This window comes from Abramis brama (assembly GCF_963993115.1).
Source record: "Abramis brama genome assembly, chromosome: 19".
NCBI classification, from domain to species: Eukaryota; Metazoa; Chordata; class Actinopteri; order Cypriniformes; family Leuciscidae; genus Abramis; species Abramis brama.
Window position 1 is genome coordinate 12,965,320 of NC_139981.1, and position 18,773 is coordinate 12,984,092.

Consider the following 18,773-nt stretch of genomic DNA (forward strand, 5'->3'; position numbering starts at 1 on the left):
ATCTCAGAACAGTTGATTTTCCATGGCTCTCGTCTTTTGACTGTATCCTCACACACAGGGTGGGGGCGCGTGACTCAGTGAGCAGAAGAGCATCGCTATGAATCAGTCCAGTCCTCCCTCCTATCCGCTCATGTGAAGCAGGCGCAGAAGGATGCTGCTGCTGGGAGCCTTTCACCGCACAAAACCAATGCTTTTATGTTGGGAAATTGGGAGACAAGGCGTGGACGATGAAAAAGAAAAGTAAACGGCTTCAAGGAAGGATGTAGAGGCAGCTTCTGTAAATATGTAATCGCGCGTTGGGGCAGCGAGTCCAGGACGGCAGTGGTGTGAATTCGCAGCTTGCAGCATGATATATTTGTAGCGACCATTATTGAAAATATGGGCTCTCAAGTCGTGCAAACACTACGCCAAGGAGTCTGGGCTTCACTGACCGGTGGATGGTATCATGATCCAGACCAGAATAAATTCAACAATTCATGTCACCTGTATTTATGGATGTTTTTGCTTATGCTTCCATTATCTCTTCATTTGGTGAGTGATACAATGTCGCAGGCCGCCGATAATATTGTGCTTTGCTGATATGAAGCATTGAATGCGTTATACTGTAGCTGAAGAAACCTCACGCGAAATATTGATCTAAATGAATGAAATGTATTTACGCGTTAAATGTTATTGAATATTATATGAATTTAGGTGTTTATGCTCCTCGTAGCTCCTGGAACTGTCGCATTTTTCTTCTGCATAGCTTCCTGTACAGGTGATTCTCGCATGGCAGCCTGTATAGCATTGTTGTGCATTTACAGTAGACAAAAATATCATTAGGCCTATATGAAGTGTTTTTTCTAGTGGTCATGAAATTATTATTTTTATTGTTATTATTATTTATTCAGAAAAGACATCATAATAATGCAAATCCAATCATCTAAAATTATATTTTACAGTTGATTTATCTATCTGTCAATTTATCTATTGCTCCAGAGATGCAATGTAATGCTCTAATGTATTTTCCCCCAGGCTCTTCCACCCACCACTACTACCCTCAGTATCTACTGCACCTCAGTGACAGTTTTCTTCATTGTCATTAAGATGGTAAATTATCGCCTCCATCTGATGTTCGATCAGGGCGACATTGTAGCCCAGAATAGTGTGCCTGACATCAGCAAAGGTGTAGACAAGAAAAGTAATGCATCTGATTCCGGTCTTCCATCCCTAAGGTAAGATCCAAAATCAGTTGTGCCATGTATTGATTTCAATATCGTTTTGCAATATTATTTCCACAAATTATGTCAGAGGCTATGTTTTGCCTAATTAAACAAAACATATGCTTCTTGTTCTCAAAGCTCATAAACTCTACTGCCAAAAGTGTTTATTTGTCTTGTAACCAGGCTAAAGTCTGAATTGTTTTAATCCAAAGGAAGAGCAGCACAGTTCCTGACAGTGTTGCCACATCAGTATTGACCAAAAACAGACCAAGTCCAGTAATACAGGTCACAGTGAAACAGACTGAAACAGACCCTGGACTGATTGGAGTGAGTAATACCTTCAAGATTTTATGTACTATAATTATTTATACTTGAAAAAAGAAAATGGTAATGGTAATTAGTGTAACATCTTGAATGCAGATCTTGCCCAAATCTAGCTGTGAATATTGTTATGTATAAATTATGTGTTTTAAATAATAATATCATTTTTTGGTTAACCTGCTTTTCAAAACTGTGAAGGAGTGTCCAAAATCCGAGGAGCTGAAAAACATAGAGGGTATGTACCAGCTTTAATTATAGCACTGGCCTGGTTTCACTGCAGTGGAAGAGATCCTCACAAATCTGGGAACATGCTGTGCAGATACACTACTGTAAGTTTCAGTCACAGAGCCTAGCATATGAACTGAGGAATAACTGAGGAATAACTGAGGAATAACTGACTACTCTCTATCTTGCCTCAGTCACACGTCACACCGAGTGTGACGTCCTGCCAGGACCTCTCAAAAAAAGCTGTCAGACAGCTTTGCATAAACACAGCTTTACACTTATATTGTGAGGGTCTCTGACTGCATCTAAAAAAACAGACATTTCAGAATATTTTATTGAATTTCAATTTTTTATTTCAATATAATTTAATAAAATACATTAAAAAAATTATGTTGCCTAATGTTAGTCTGCACTGGATTTTTTTTTATGTGGGATGAATACGTGTATCATTACACCCTTAATTAGTATTAATCATAATGTCAAGGAAGAAAAAATTGGTGTATCATGGTTTTTGACATAAACCAACAGGATTCAGCATCTAGTAGCTAATTCATTTCAAATCTATCATAAACCATATGTCCATCTGACATTTTAAATATGCTGTTTGTATACTGACTGACATTTCCAGGTCAGAGTGATGCTGTCTGTAATGAACGGTCTTGGCCAGACGTGGAGGAGAGACTCACCCCTGAGGATGTGTTCAGTCCCAACACTGACCAGTCTGCCCCACTCCTGCAGGGAGAGCAGATTCCTTCATCCCACAGAGACAAAGCTGACAATGATCTTCCGCCTTCCCCTGTGAATGAAGCGGACGGTTTAGAGGAGAAAGTCAAACCCCCCACTGACCCCAACAACAATAATACCTCTCTTGAAATCACACGAGATGCCGACGACGGAGAAAGACCTGAGGAGAACTATTGCTCGGATGAAATTGCTGTGGTGCTGGTTGACAACTCGAGTCCCTTGTCCCACTTGGACGAGAGTGATACGGTGAAGATCATTATCACAATGAGCTGTGACCCACAGACAGCAGCTGAGCTGGAGGAGTCTGTTAAACTGAGCATCTTAGAGTCAGCTCAGTCCCACCAGGGAGAATCCGACTGTCCTGTCAAAATTCCTGTCATCACCTTTGATTCGCCTCACGAGCTGGAGGAACACTCTGCGGATGATGAGAAAGGAGATACGCCGGTTCCAGAAGACAACTCGGTTCAGGAGAAGTCCGAGCATCAAGACAGTCTTCTTGCCAAAGAGCCAATCAGTTCTGACTCTGCTCAGGAATGCAAAGAAATAGAGAGCAATGAGCATGAGATACCCAACCTGAGCCCCCAACTGACCAATAACAGCTCTTCAGGCATTGATGTGAACTCCCATCCTGATGAAAACGACCCTCCTGAGCTTAAACTGGATGCTGATGGATTCTTGCAAATTCCATCAGCATATAAGAGATGTACTCAGAGTGGAAGAACACATGCCAGGGGACTCAGTATCGACAGTGGACGAGATGCTGTCCTCATTAGCCATAGAGCTAAAGATAAGCTCAGTACAATGACCTCCTCTAAATCTGACCTAGAAGCCAAGGAGGGACAGATACCCAATGAGTCCAACTTTGTTGAGTTTGTGTCTTTGCTGGAGTCTATCAACAACACCAGATTTGGGGGTGGAAATGAGGCTGAGGAGGAGAAGGAAGAGAGAAATGGTGAGTGTTGATTAATGCATGAGACTGCACTGAATATCTTTACTCAAGTTAATGGTCTAACTCCTTTCAGAGCAAAGCATGACAGCAGAGAATAACTCTGACGTGTCAGAATCCACAGGACAACAACAGGAGCGTCCAAATCCCCCAAACAATCTGGCTACAGATACAATGAAAACCATTCCAGGGACTCTCATTCCTATTGTCTCTCCAGAAAGGTGGGTAAACTATAAATCTGAACATAAGCATGATATTTAAATATATAGACAACAGATTAAAATAATAATAATAATGATTATATATATATATATATATAAATATATGTTTAGCAAGGATGCATTAAAGTATGCAGACCCTAAAGGGATATGGTGATGGGAAAAAAATTTAGATGCTTTTGTGTTGTCTCGTAAAAAAATATGAATTCACTCGCAAAACTTTTTGTTATGGAAATAATATGAGTTGGGAGGAAAAACTGCTTTTGCAAATGAATGTTTCTTGGGGGAACATAATACTTTTGCAGCATTTCTCAGGGAACGCAACACTTCCGCAAGAGAATGCAAAAGCTTTGCGAGTGAATGCAAAACAATTTAGATATAATAAGCATAAAATATAAAAAGCAATAAAATATAACTAAAATATTCAGCAGCACAACTGGTTTTAGCATTGATGATAATGAGAAATGTTTCTGAGGGAATGAAATCTGAAGGATCATGTGACACTGAAGAATGGAGTTATGACAATTCAGCTTTGCCATCACAGGAATAAATCACATTTTAAAATATATTGAAATCAATGATCAAATAAATGCAGCCTTGAAGAGCATAAGAGACTTATTTCAAAAACATAAAATCTTACAGACACCAAACCTTTGAATGGTAGTTTGTGTGTACCCTCATGAAAATCAAGAGTTATTAATACAGACTCACTATACTATAAACATACCAAACTGAATTCCAGGCATGTTCCACTCCATCTGGAAAAAGTACACATTTTAGGGTACATTTTCTCCTTGTCTTCACAGTCCGCAGACAGATAAGGAGAGGGACCCTGATTATGATTCTCTGCCCTCACAAACGTCCCAGTCAGAGAGCTCTATGCTTCAGGTCATCTGCAGACCAGAGACTACATCCAAAGAGGAGGTTTACACTTTTCACACTGTTCACAGTGAGTACAGTGGACAGAAATGACCGTGCAATGTCATATACAGTATATATAGGAGGACTAGTAGAGGAGCATTTGTGATGCTTTTAACATGTACAATATATACAGGAGAGAGACCTCGGAAACTGTACAATGAAAGAGCTCTAAACTTACCCCTTGGTGCCGAACTCATCACCGGCAACATATGGTACTGTATCCTATTTCTCTTTTACAATCACAAAATTAAGTGAAAAAATAAAAACAGTTGTTATATCGTTGTTATATAGTGATCTCCTCTCCACGTCCTCTAACTCTGAGTGCCAGGACGGGTTGGTGGGAGGACCCTCTGAATGCCCATTCCAGCGACGCATCCTTCCAACTCGCCGACTCCGGCCCAGGAGAACCCATCCGGAAATCTTCCAGGTGCGGAATCCCTCTTTCCACATATTAAGCTTGCTCTCATACAACACAACAAACAAAACACATAGAAAACATGGTTGGTTGGTTTTTGTTAAAATACTGTATCTTAGAGGATAGTTCGCCCATAAATGAAATTCAGTCATCATTTACTCACCATTTGAGGGCTTGAATATTTCTCACGCACAGGAGGAAGACTCCTTAGATGAATCATCCGAGACATCAACACAAGAGAAACCCTCAAGAAAGCTGTACTACAAATTAAAGGTTTTTCCTGGCAAATGGGTGAACATATTGTATGATCGGCTAACCTTGCTGGCATTATTTGACAGGTGAGTGTGACAATGAAAGTTTTAGACATTGCAGTGCTATTTAAATACCATAAGCACAGAAAGATGCTAATTGTTTTTGCAGGAACAAGGATATGACTGAGAACATGGTGGCTGTATTCTTAGCCGTCTTAGTGGCTTTTCTGGGGTTTGTGCTTCTGAACGAGGGCTGCTTCAAAGACATCTGGGTCTTTCAGTTCTGCCTGGTCATTGCTAGCTGTCAGTATTCCTTACTGAAGGTACCGCATTCCTCATTTTATAGCCTGTCTTTGCTGAAAATGAATCTACTGCTAGGCTGCCCGCTAAAGCATCTTGTGTTTTATAGAGTGTTCAGCCAGATGCAGCTTCACCTACTCATGTGAGTTTACTAGAGAAGCATTCAAGAAAATTTCATGTCATTAATGTGTTTAACGGGATGAAAAAAGCTGTCTTTTTTTACAGGGCCATAATCAAATTGTCATCTACAGCCGTGCTGCATATTTCTGTATGTTCTGTGGCCTTATTTGGATTTTGGAGATAGTGTTGAGAAGACCAGACCTCCCTGTGTCCACCGTCTATGGCATCACAATAGTAACGTCAGACGCCCTTCAGTACGTGCAAGATATTTTAGTCGGTATGTTGTAAGTTGAAAAGTATGTTTAAAACGTTACAAATGGAAATGGTTGCAGAGTAATTTTGAATTTGATGGATATGTTGATCTGATCTTTTCAGGGTTTACGTACTGCTTTCCGGTAATGTTTCTTCTGGGCCTTTTTCCGCAAATCAACACCTTTTTTATATACTTTTTAGAACAAATCGACATGCACTTTTTTGGAGGTACAGGTCCGTATTCATGATAAATCATTTTTTAACTGTTTTTTTTATTATAAATGATTAAAGGTCAATTGGAGGAAACTCATGTTTCTCTTTTTTTCTGCTTAGCTGCAACTGGACTCCCATCTGCAGTGTACTGTATAGTACGGAGTCTTATAGCGCTGGCCTTACTCTACGGATTCTGTCTTGGAGCTTTGAAGGTATGATCTGTTGGGAATGGGAAAAGTATTTTCAATGACAACATGCATTTAATCTACTTGAATAAAAGGGTGCAGTATACTTCAAAAATCAGTAGATCATCAGTAAAAGATATACTTTATTTTTTGAATGCAATACGAGATAGATTATAAGTTTGTGATGGCATTGGCGTCTTCTGTGTAGGAGCCTTGGGATGAACAGCATATTCCAGCACTTTTCTCTGGTTTCTGTGCCCTGCTAGTGGTCCTATCCTATCATCTTAGTCGACAAAGCAGTGACCCATCTGTGTTACTGTAAGAACATTGTGCACTTTCTAATGATCATTTGGTTAAGAACATTTTGAACTTCTGCCATAGTTTGGACTAAAAAACATATTTGTTTGTCTTTGATCTTAGCTCATTGATAAAGTCCAAGCTGATGCCATCACTTGGACATGGTGAAGAGGAGGAGGATGAGGAGAGCATAGACCCTCTTCCTGAGAAACTCAAAGGCTCTGTGGTGGGTGCCTTTGATTTATTTAGTGAATATTCAAAAATGCTTTCATTTCACTTGGGCATAGACAAGAATAATCAGATGTACACTACCATTCAAAAGTTTGCAAGCCGGTAAGATTTTTAAATGCTTTTTAAAGAAGATCCTTATGTCTCTCATTTATCTAATTAAAAATTACAATTTAAAATAACGTATTCTGTTTTAATATATTTAAAATTTTAATTTATTCCTGTGATGGCAAAGCTGATTTTTCAGCATCATTACTCCAGTCTTGAGTGTCACATGATCCCTCAGAAATCATTCTAAAATGCTGATTTACTGCTCAAGAAATATTTTTTATCATTATCCTTTATTATGTTCTGCTTAATGTTTTTGTAGAAAAAAAAAAAGTTCATTTTTTGATGAATAAAAAGTTCAAAAGAACAGCATTTATTGTGAAATAGAAGTCTTTTGAAACATTATGCATGTCTTTACTGTCATTTTTTATCAATTTAATGCATCCTTGCTGAAAAGTATTAATTTCTTCAAAAAATAATACAATTTTACTGACTCTCACAAACTTTTCAACAGTAGTGTAGTATTTGCATCTAAGGATCCATGTATTAATAATCTTAAAATACATGTATAATTTTATGTTGCAGAAAGAGATTTTACTGTCAGATCTGGTTATCTGTATTCTCGCCTCAGTTTTGACCTTTGCTATTACTGCCAGCACGGTGTTCCTGTCTCTAAGGGTGAGTTTCTCTCACTTTTAAACTTCTTATACACGTCATCTTAAAAATCATAACCAAATCTAAACTATCACAGAGAGACAGGAGTCAATGATTACATGTTCAATTCAGTTTTCAGCCTACATGTCAATTAACACTTTGTTTTTGTCACATACAGCCATTTGTGTCCATAGTGCTGTATGCATTAGCAGCCACTGTGGGCTTTGTCACCCACTATATCATCCCTCAGTTACGGAAACACCATCCCTGGCTGTGGATCTCTCATCCTGTGCTGAAGAGTAAGGAATACTCACAGTTCGAACCCAGAGGTCAGTTAACTGCACATCTGTGACGTGTCTACTGTCACTGACATTCATATGAATATTAATGTTAGTATACTATCTTTTTAGAGGATGCTCACTTGATGTGGTTCGAGCGTCTCTATGTGGGGCTGTTGACTTTTGAGAAGTATATTGTCTACCCAGCCATTGTCCTCAGTGCACTTACCAACGATGGCTTCGCCCTCAGCCATCGTAAGAAACTAGGAATACAGTAAGTATCCTTCCCCTAATTCTTATTGGCAATTCAATACAGATATAAAAAAATATTGTACATTTTTTACTCTTCAGTCAATCCCATTTTTTTTTTTTTAACTAAACGTTTTGCGTTTCTGCTCACCAAGACTATATTTATTCAAAAATACAATAAAAACAGTAAAAGTGTGAAGTGTTATTACAATTTAAACAGAATTCTTGTGATGGCCAAAGGCCAAAACTGAATTTTCAGCATCATTACTCTAGTCTTCAGTGTCACACGATTCTTCAGAAATCATTCTAATATGCTGATTTGGTGCTCATGAAACATTTTTTCTTTTTGTCAATGTTGAAAACAGCTGTGCTACTAAAAGTGTAACTTTGCTTATTTTCATTCATTTTTGCTACAATGTCTGTAGTATATGTAAATGAACAATGTTTACTCATTCTCCGTGTTACCTGGACCGTTTATTTGTCAGCAACTTTGACAGCTCCAGGGCTTTCGTGAAAACTACAAATTATACTTCTGCATTTTTGTATCCCCACCCATGGACTGTTGGATTGACAGAGGGTTTTTAACAGAACAGTTATTGTAAGGGTAGGTTTATCACTGAAAATTGTATCGCACTTTGTCTACACTTTAAACAGCATCATAGTAAATATGGAACACTATGGCAGCAGCTTTCTTACCTGTACCCTGACAGAACGGCAGTTTATTTTATTCCCCCCCCTTCTGTTTGGCCTAAAACACTGTTCGTGGTCATCCAGTTTTTGAAATGTTGACTACAGTACAAACATGGAGTTTTTTTTAGATTTTCCGTCACAACATTCTCTCCATATATATATGTTAATATATATATATATATATATATATATATATATATATATATATATATATATATATGATAATGCTAAGACATTTTTCTTGAGCACCACCAAATCAGCAAATTGGAATAAGTTTTGAAGGATCATGTGACGCTGAAGACTGGAGTAATGGCTGCTGAAAATTCATATAAATAAATTCAAAAAAGTAGTAATAGTAATAGTTTGATTGTTTAATTGTGTATTAAACACAATAATTGTGTTTTATACACACACACACATAGGTATATATATAGAAGCAGTATTGGTAGAGTACTTTCCTACAACACATTTTTCTGCTCATTGTGGTGGTTTTAGCAGAAGTTAGCATCAGACCTGTGTCAGAGCCACCTGATTAGTGTTTGCTGTGCTTGGCTGTGTGCTGCCTCTGCACCTGAGTGGCTCAGGTGTCTGTGTCTCGCTCCAGCTGTGATGTCTTGTTGATGACAGTTGCTGGGATGAAGCTTCTTCGTGCCTCCTTCTGCAATCCCAGCTACCAGTTCCTCACGCTCATCTTCACCCTCATCTTCTTTGAGTTTGACTGCAGCAGTGCCTCTGAAACATTCCTGCTCAACTTCTTCCTCATGTCCATCATCTTCAACAAGGTCAGTGCTATATGGGTTGGATGGACATTAGTGCATTGAAACGCTCATCATTCCCTGCCCTTTGTGTTCATTTAGTATTCATTTTCCAAAATGGCATGTCAATATTGTGTCAGTCTATCGTCTGAAATAGCTCTCAGCAGACAGTACAATTAGTAACTAGTCCCAAAATAACTGCCTTTGTTGTCTTGCTGTCTTACAACAGCTCTTTGTTTTGTCTACAGCTTTGGGACCTTCTCCACAAGCTGCACTTCATTCTGGTGTATATCGCCCCCTGGCAGATAGCATGGGGTAGTGCATTTCATGCATTTGCACAACCTTTTGCTGTACCTCATATCCTTACAATCTGTCCAGCTTGAGTGTGTATATTGGTAGTACAAACCTTGTACTATGTTTTTCTCCCAATTTTAATCTGATCAAGTAAAGATTAAACTTTTTTAAGCCACTGACCCCCAAAATATAATGATCCCCTGCGAGGGACCCACTTTCCAAAATACTATAGCACCTATATATTTATATATTTGTATGTTTAAAAAAATGTATTTATGCAATGAAAAATAAATTGGAAATATTTAATAGTTATTATTATTTCTATTATGTTTACACATCTTTTTGTCAACAGAATTAAATATTTTATGAGTAATCTCAGGATTTCGAGCCAGCTCCTAGAAAGCAGACTGAAATGGTAATAATATAAAATTCGGTTAAATGTAATTTCTTTATTTTTTCAGGTGTGATTTCTCAGGACACTTATTAGAGTGTCAGGTAGCATGAAAAGAAATGGCTTATAGCATATTTAAAGAACTATTGCAATACGGTTAAAGCATCATAGCTTCAAATGCAGTGCAAATATTTCGGTTTTTCCTTGACGGAGCAGCTCAGACTCTGCCATGCTCCTGCTGCAGACGTTAATCACGACGCTCTTCTACACACCACTCAGCCCTTTCCTCGGGAGCGCTATTTTTATCACCTCTTATCCACGGCCTGTGAAGTTCTGGGAGAGGAACTACAAGTAAGTTGTCTGTTTTTTCCACAAGCACATGAAACATGCATGTAGCTTCAGAGTGACGTAATGCGCTGTCAGCCAACTGCATACTTGAGTGCAGTTTTCTGTCTTTAAGAGCACTTGAAAGAACAAATGCATATTTATTGATATGAAAACAGCTGTTGATGCAAGACGTGTTTGACATTGTTTCCATTGGTACTTGTCTTGTTTCCACTGGGACAAAGTTCCTTTATGGTTGATGGGCTTTATCTGAAGTCCAACAGCCTGTAGTAGCAGAGAGAAAGCCACACAATGTTGAATTATTGATGTAGATTCCAACCACAAATGTAATGACACAGAATGTTTCTGTTGTTGATATTAAACATGAATGGTGGCACAGGCATCAGATTAAAGGTTTTTTTTACATGACTGTGAATATTTCACTTCATGAACATTTGATTTGACATTTTCAGCACCAAACGAATTGACAATTCCAACAGCCGACTGGTGTCTCAGGTTGACAAAGAGACGGGTAAATACTGTCTATCTATTCATGTCTTACCACACACTTAATAAACAGTCAATTTCTGTGCAAAACTGTTTCAAAAATGCATGAAGGTTCAGTTTCACTGTTTTAAACAGTTTAAACTTTTTGTCAGACATTGTTTTAGGATGCCATGTGTCTACTGTTGCTAGAGACACAATGGTGTCCTCTTACATTTTTAAATAAAAATGTTGAGAGATTATATGCTCACCATGTAGGCTGCGATGACAACAACCTCAACTCAATTTTCTATGAGTACCTGACGCGCTCCTTGCAGCATTCTTTATGTGGAGACCTGATGTTGGGCCGCTGGGGGAATTATTGCGCTGGAGATTGCTTCATCCTGGCTTCTGACTACCTTAATGCACTTGTTCACCTCATTGAGGTCGGCAACGGTCTGGTCACCTTCCAGCTACGAGGCCTGGAGTTCAGGGGTAAGTGGTTTAAATATTACATTGTTGTAAATGTTCTTTCTCCTCACTCTGGCCTTCTCATTTCCTCAGGTACTTACTGTCAGCAGCGGGAGGTGGAGGCCATCACAGAAGGTGTAGAGGAGGATGATTCTTGCTGCTGCTGTGAGCCGGGTCATTTGCCCCATTTGCTGTCCTGCAATGCTGCTTTCAATCTACGTTGGCTGGCCTGGGAGGTGACCACTACTAAGTATCTGCTGGAGGGCTACAGCATTAGCGAAAACAACGCTGCCACCATGCTGCAAGTTTATGACTTGCGCAAGCTGCTCATCACTTACTACCTTAAGGTACCAGCAACACTATTACGTGACCTTTATATTTTGGAAGAAAGAAAAAGTTGTATTAGTTCTATACAGTTCCAGTTCGCATTCCTCTTAACAACTCTGTTTCCTTAATGGTTTAATTAACAGTTATTTTTGTACTATTAGTAAAATTTAGATATTTGAAAGAAAAGAAAAAAGAAATGCAATTGCATTGCCAAATGATGATATAGCATTTAAAACAATTCTTGCAAAAGGTGTTTACTTTTTAAATGAGTTTAACAGGTATGAATGCTATCTAATAATTTATCTTTTTTATACTTTAACTACATGTTGACATATAAACAAAAAGTTCATAAAGAGATTGTAAAACTAATCCATATGAATTGATCGGTTTAGTCCGCAGGCTCATCCGGGTTGCTTAAGTCAGCAGCGCTATACACTTGCTAGGAACGTTTTTTCTTTGTGGAAGTTTTGCATTTGGTGAGCTAATAAAATATTAAAACTCAGTAAAATCAATATTTTGTGTACAGTTATTTAAAGCTACACTGTAGGATTTTCTCCCATCTAGCGGTGAAATTGTATATGACTACCAACTGAATATTACTTTCTAGCCCCTCCCATTCGGAGGTCGTTTTAACTCCTACGTTGGCCGCATTATTATTTTTTTGGCCGTATTACACACGGTGCCACTGAGTGTAAAAACGCAAAAGGCAAAGCTTGAATTTCCAGGTATGTCCCTCTTTGGCTAATGTATTTTCAAGATGGAGGCGCAACATGGCTGCCGCCATTCGAGCGACTCGCTCGTATGTATTCTAAATGGCAGATTCTACGCTTACGAGCTCCAACCAGCTCCAACACACCTGATTGAAAGTTTCTAGTATGCCTAGTGAGACCTTGATTAGCTGGTTCAGGTGTGTTTAATTGGGGTTGGAGCTAAACTCTGCAGGACAGTGGCCCTCCAGGACCGAGATTGGTGAACCCTGCCTTAAATAAAGGACTAAATTCAATCTGTTCATCATATGAAGCGATCGAGTCTCTTCCGTCTACTTAAATTTCATATTCTACATTTCCTCAAAGAATGAAATAGCTACAATGTTCTTGATTTACTGTGGTAGGTTTATTTTTTGATAAAGTGACATTAACGACACTCACATCTCTGTATTTTCAATTATTTCTATTTTTAGAGTATCATCTACTACCTGGTGATCAACCCCAAGCTGCAGATATGGATTAAAGACCAGTCTACGCAGGAAGTCCTTCAGTCTTACACTAAATGGCATCACATTGAGAAGGATCCGGCTGTGTTCAGCATGAAGATTGATGAAGACTATGTCCACTGTCTGCAGGGGGTCACCAGAGCCAGCTACTGTAACGTCTACCTGGAGTGGATTCAATACTGTGCCAACAAGCTGGAGGAGGTGAGGAGACACAAATGGCATTCATTAGAGTGAGTGAAAGCTGATGCACTAAAGGACGTCTTTGAGAGTGCAATAAAAAACAGTGTCTGGCTGATTTTAAAATGGTGTATAAACATGGGACGTACCTTTGGTAGGACAGTTGAACTCTTCTTTGCATTTCCACAATGTTAAGGTGATCTAAACTTGCATCTTATACCTAAAGTTTAGTTTTTTCGTTCTCAGCCAGTGGACAGCGATGAAGATTCTCCCTTGGTTACTCTGTGTTTCGCTCTATCTGTGGTTGGACGGAGATCCCTCAGCACAGCAGCACATAACAGATCCAACAGGTACACTTCCAACATTAGCGATGTACACTTAAATACTTGAAAGATAATAGTTTGTATGATGGATGCCAATCAGAATCAAGAATACCAAATGAAATGTGTACCAACATAATAAGGGCTGTTTCACACAGAATGCTGTGTTGCTTTGAAAAACGCAAGACGCGTGCAGTGGAATGGGGGAAAAATGTAAGGTTTTGAGACACGTCTTTTAAAAGTTGAGCTTATTTTAACTTGAGCGCCACATTTATGTCCGTCAAGCGCGTTTACTCAGAAAAACAATGGCAATGTAGTGCAATGGAATGGAAAAACACGTTCTCTGTGAGAGATTTTACATTTTAAAGTCGGCATGAAATGGATGTTGCGATAGTCTTTTCTTCCCTATTGTGATGTATATCCGACTGAAACGTCTTTTCAAACAAAAAAAATGTAGGACGTGCATTTTTTTCTATCCGGGAATTGAGAGAATTGTTGTGGTTTGCTATTGCTGTGATCTCATGTGAGTGACAGGTTGTCCAGAGAAGTGAAGAGATGTCTCTGCATGAGGGAGGGGAAGTTATATAAATGAAAGATTATGAAGGCACATGGATTTTAAATAATAATGATTTGCACGGATAAATCATTTATAATAAATGCTGCAATATTCATTTAAAAAAAAACAAATTGTCAATTTTGATTCATGGTGACTTTAATGGTTTCCTCCACAGTCTGGAGTCATTCCTCTATGGCTTCAACACGCTGTTCAAAGGTGACTTCCGCATTGCCGCTAAGGATGAATGGGTCTTTGCTGACATGGACCTGCTGCAGACGGTTGTGGCCCCAGCCGTGAGAATGAGTCTGAAACTCCACCAGGTGAAATGATTGGACAATGTTTGGATATTGCACAACCTGACGAACTATTCACATCGTATTTGCCTTTTGGTATAATTTCAATAATTTCACATTATACAGGACCACTTCACGAGCCTGGAGGAGACTGAGGAGCCTGCCGTGCTTTACGAGGCCATAACCAACTACAGAACCAGTCTAGTGATCTGTCATGAGAGCGACCCCGCCTGGCGAAGAGCAGTACTGTCCAGCCAAGACACACTTCTCACGCTTCGACACATGGTGGATGAAGGCGCAGATGAGTATAAGATCATCATGCTCTACAAACGACATCTCAGCTTCAAAGTTATAAAGGCAAGAGAGCAAAAACTATATATACGTTTTTTTTAGTTTGTACATTTATTATGTTTTAAGACTGATTGTTATTCATTTATCCCATCATCTTTCCATTCAGATGAATAAAGAATGTGTGCGAGGGCTGTGGGCAGGTCAGCAGCAAGAGCTCGTCTTCCTCCGGAACCGCAATCCTGAACGCGGAAGCATCCAGAACTCAAAGCAGGCTCTGCGAAACATGATCAACTCCTCCTGTGACCAGCCCTTGGGTTACCCCATGTTTGTGTCCCCACTCACCACCTCCTATATGGGAACTCACAAGCAGATCAGGAACATATGGGGCGGCCCTCTCAGTCTGGACAGCATTCGCACATGGCTGCTCTCCAGGTTGTTTCGGTATGTATAAGGCATTAACAGGCTCTTTTTCTGTTTCTATTCTATACATTTTTTTAAAAACCTTTCTTGCATCTTCTAGGGTGAGGAAAGATAACCTTACCAGCTGTAACAGTGGCATGAACATGGAGGATGTGGATTGTGCCGGTTCCTCCTTAAGTCAAAATCATAACTCCGCCACATCCCAGAGCCTAAGCCTATATCACGGCCGTCCTCGCAGCTCCCAGTCTAGAAACCACGGAGGTCAGAACAAACCATGGACACTTTATACATTTCCGTACAATTTGTTGCCCTAAAGCCTAGAAGAAAATTTTTGTAAAAATGATAAATATGAATGAAATAAAAACTAAACTTAAATTAAAAACCAATTTGGTTTACTTTTACCTAAATTGAAAACCATAAAAAATTAAAAATGGATAATTACCTTCCAGTTCAGCACAAAATGAATTTTATCATCTTGAAATTAATGTTTCCCATAAGAGAATCAGACAAATGTACATTGTTCTGTCTGTGCTGAGTCTCCTTTCCCTGCAGCTCACCGGGAGTATCGCAGTCGCTCAGTGCAACCTCATGGCCAGCGGCCCCCCGTCACCAGCCGATCGGGCCCCATCCTAGACAGCCAGCACGGCTCGGGCTCTGGAGGCCCCGGACTGGTGCAGCGCCTGTCCAACAGCCAGCTGTCTTTCAACACTTCCTCCATTGCCTCCGTCTTTTCCCAGGTGCCTCGTTTGTCCACAACAGGGCCTCTGGCTTCAGCTACAGGTCACCATCGCTCCAGTCAGGTGTCTTCCTCCAGCTCCACGCTGAGCTTGCTCTTTGGCAAGCGCAGCTTCTCCAGCGGCTTGGTCATCTCGGGCCTCTCTGCGGCTGAGGGGGGAAACACCAGCGATACGCAGTCCTCAAGCTCCGTCAACATCGCCCTGGGACCGTCCTGTCGCTCCAGTCGCGCAACACAGGTGAGGGGACGTCTTTTCAGATATTTTTTACAATGATATATGGAACATTTGGTTTTTAAAGCATTTTCAAGAAACAAAAGCTTGCCAGAATAAACCACTATTAGCCTTCAGATGATATAAAGCAGATTTTGTCCATTTTCACCACATGCTAATTCCCTATTTTTGTCATTAATCTACACTTACAAAGCAGAGGCTCATAACCTTTAAACATTTCAAATTTATTTATAACTTAGAATAAAGAATATTTAAATAATGCTTCACACTATTATATTTTAGCTTCAGAAAAAATACATAAATTCTATGTTTGATAATATTAATTTGCGGTGTTGTTTGATTTCTTTGCCTTATTTAACTCTAAAAAAAAGTGGGTGAATTCAGAAAATGTATTGGACCTTAAATATTTCATTCCATTCATTCACTTTGGTGGCTTAATTTGTTATTATACGCTACCATTCAAAAGTTTGGGGTCATTAAGATTTTTTTTTTAAAGAAATGAATACCTTTATTCAGCAAGGAAGCATTAAATTGTCAAAAGTACAGTATTTGACAGTACAGACATTTATAATGTTACAAAAGATTTTAATTTCAAATGCTGCTCTTTTGAACTTTCCATTCATCAAAGAATGAAAAAATATAATTAATAATAATAATAATAATAAATTATTCTTGATCACCAAATCAGCATATTAAAATGATTTCTGAAGGATCATGTGATACTGAAGACTGGAGTAATAATGCTGAAGTCTGAGCTTTGTCTTCACATAAATAAATTACATTTAAACTATAATAAAATAGAAAACAGTTTTTGTAAATTGTAACAATATTTAAAAGTTCTGGAGAAAATTCTAGATAAACCTTTCATGGTAAAGTTTCCACACTGGTAAAGGTTAGACGTGCTGTTGAGAAAAGTGTTTTCTTTAGTAGGTTTTCACATCTTTTATTTAAATAATGCATTTTATGTGTTAATTCTGGACCCAGAATGCACCTAATCATCCTAAAAAAAATCCTCACTCACCTTTTATTCTGTATTTTTGTTCCATTCTGTATCTTTGTATTATAAATAAGCTTCCCAATGATTTTGAGTCTTACAGATTTGGAATCTATCATCAAGTTACTGCTGAAATCTTTATAAACCAAACTGCATTTTTAACTTGTCCTTTCTTTTCAGCAGTGGACATCAGAGGCGTACGAGAGCATAGATGCCACCTCCACCATTGCCACAGAACCCAAGGTCCACAGCACAGACAAGAGCCAAGACGACTCGACTTCAGCCTTCCACGACGCTCCGGAGCAGAAGACCATATGAGACCACAATCACCTAATGCCTCAGCCCAGCATGATCTCCTGAGCTCAAGTAATGTACATTACAGACGTCTTTTTGTAAAACAAAACATCTGCCATGTGTAGAAAATGCAAGTATCCTATTTAAGGGAAAAGAACCGCTCTTCCAAAAAAATGATATAATAATAATAAAGAATACAGGCAAAAAGAAAAAAAAAAGTGTTTGAGAGTGAACAGAAGCTTGTTACTCTCCATCTATGAGATTAAACAATGGAATTTGATGACTAGAAGAATTTATGTTTGCGCCTTGAGTGCACGCACTTCATGAACACCATCACTCACAAGCGGTGATTATTTTTATAGACTTGCAAAATAAGAACTGTTGTTCAAGTATAAGTAATGTAAGATCACGTGACTAAAGAAGGTGTCGGGAATGATTGCATAGTAGATTTCTTGCACACTGCTGTTTTGAAATGTGTTGTGATCCAGATGTGTCATTGTTTTATATTAACATAAAAGCACTACAAGGATTCTGAACTGGTTACTGATGCATTAAAAGCAGTGACAAGAAAATGTCATTTCTGTAAATCTACTAAAAACAACTAAAAGTTGCCATATTCACTCTTTGGCACATATTGTGTGTACACCTTTTTCCTCTAATATTTTACCATTACTAAGATGATTAATTGGCCCTTGGAAAATTGTTGTAAACTGATCTTTACATCCCTGAGTATGGCAAGCACAATCTAAGAGATAAAGAGTGTGTACTTTATAAAGAACTTCCTCCAAGAACTAAAATGAGTTTCATGGATCTGGAACTATACAGTAGTTGCCAAAAGCAAAATGTTGTGCGTTTCTTTTTTACTATGGGAAATGTGGGGCTTTCAGTTAATTTATTATGTGACATGGGGGTCTGTATGATGTGTTGTAATATCAAATATTTCATGGTAAGTCTAGAACTATATTTGCATATTATAATGCTCCCAGAAATAGGGAGACATCAAAAACCTAAAAACCCACTCCATAACACAACTTGAATAATTAAAACAAGTTAAAAAAGAATCTGAATTTTGTCCTTATTCATTTTTGTACATGTGTACAGTACCAGTCAAAAGTTGCACCATTACATCTGACAAATGTTTCTCATCCTTTTTGATAAAAATTGTTTCTCATAATCCTTTTCTGTCTAAAATGTTATGCTTAAATGATTGAAAATTATTTTGTAAAGTAATATAAATAGTCTCTACTGTACAGTATGTATGAATTTCTTTACAAAAGTACAATTTTGTTTTAATTGATGAGGATTAATTATCAATCTTCCATTTGTGTTATTTCATAGTTTTGATGACTTTACAATTATTCAGAATGTGGAAAATAATAAATGAGTAGGCGTCTCCAAGCTTTTGACTGGCACTGTCTAATTATCACTAATTTAGCAGAATTTAA

The 18,773-nt window shown here is 38.5% G+C and overlaps 1 protein-coding gene across 2 annotated transcripts; it reads left to right on the forward strand.

The window, feature by feature from the left end:
- Nucleotides 1-12: 12 nt before the first annotated feature.
- On the forward strand, nucleotides 13-18,389 carry pcnx2 (pecanex 2). 2 transcript variants are annotated; one of them, XM_084092979.1, is made up of 34 exons: nucleotides 13-531; nucleotides 1,015-1,214; nucleotides 1,415-1,529; nucleotides 1,722-1,758; nucleotides 2,377-3,444; nucleotides 3,515-3,659; nucleotides 4,463-4,605; nucleotides 4,711-4,789; nucleotides 4,869-5,004; nucleotides 5,188-5,330; nucleotides 5,413-5,566; nucleotides 5,653-5,685; nucleotides 5,769-5,940; nucleotides 6,039-6,149; nucleotides 6,249-6,340; nucleotides 6,522-6,631; nucleotides 6,734-6,836; nucleotides 7,472-7,564; nucleotides 7,719-7,869; nucleotides 7,951-8,092; nucleotides 9,362-9,539; nucleotides 9,761-9,869; nucleotides 10,419-10,548; nucleotides 10,995-11,053; nucleotides 11,284-11,499; nucleotides 11,569-11,822; nucleotides 12,983-13,216; nucleotides 13,439-13,542; nucleotides 14,244-14,388; nucleotides 14,488-14,718; nucleotides 14,819-15,093; nucleotides 15,173-15,333; nucleotides 15,625-16,046; nucleotides 17,215-18,389. In XM_084092979.1, exons 1-34 carry the CDS (start codon nucleotides 379-381, stop codon nucleotides 17,350-17,352), a joined length of 6,036 nt encoding a protein of 2,011 aa, XP_083949105.1. In that variant the 5' UTR covers nucleotides 13-378; the 3' UTR covers nucleotides 17,353-18,389. The 2 variants fall into 2 exon arrangements, with proteins under 2 accessions (XP_083949105.1, XP_083949106.1); XM_084092980.1 differs by having other exon boundaries at nucleotides 17,218-18,389.
- The last annotated feature ends 384 nt before the right edge of the window (nucleotides 18,390-18,773 follow it).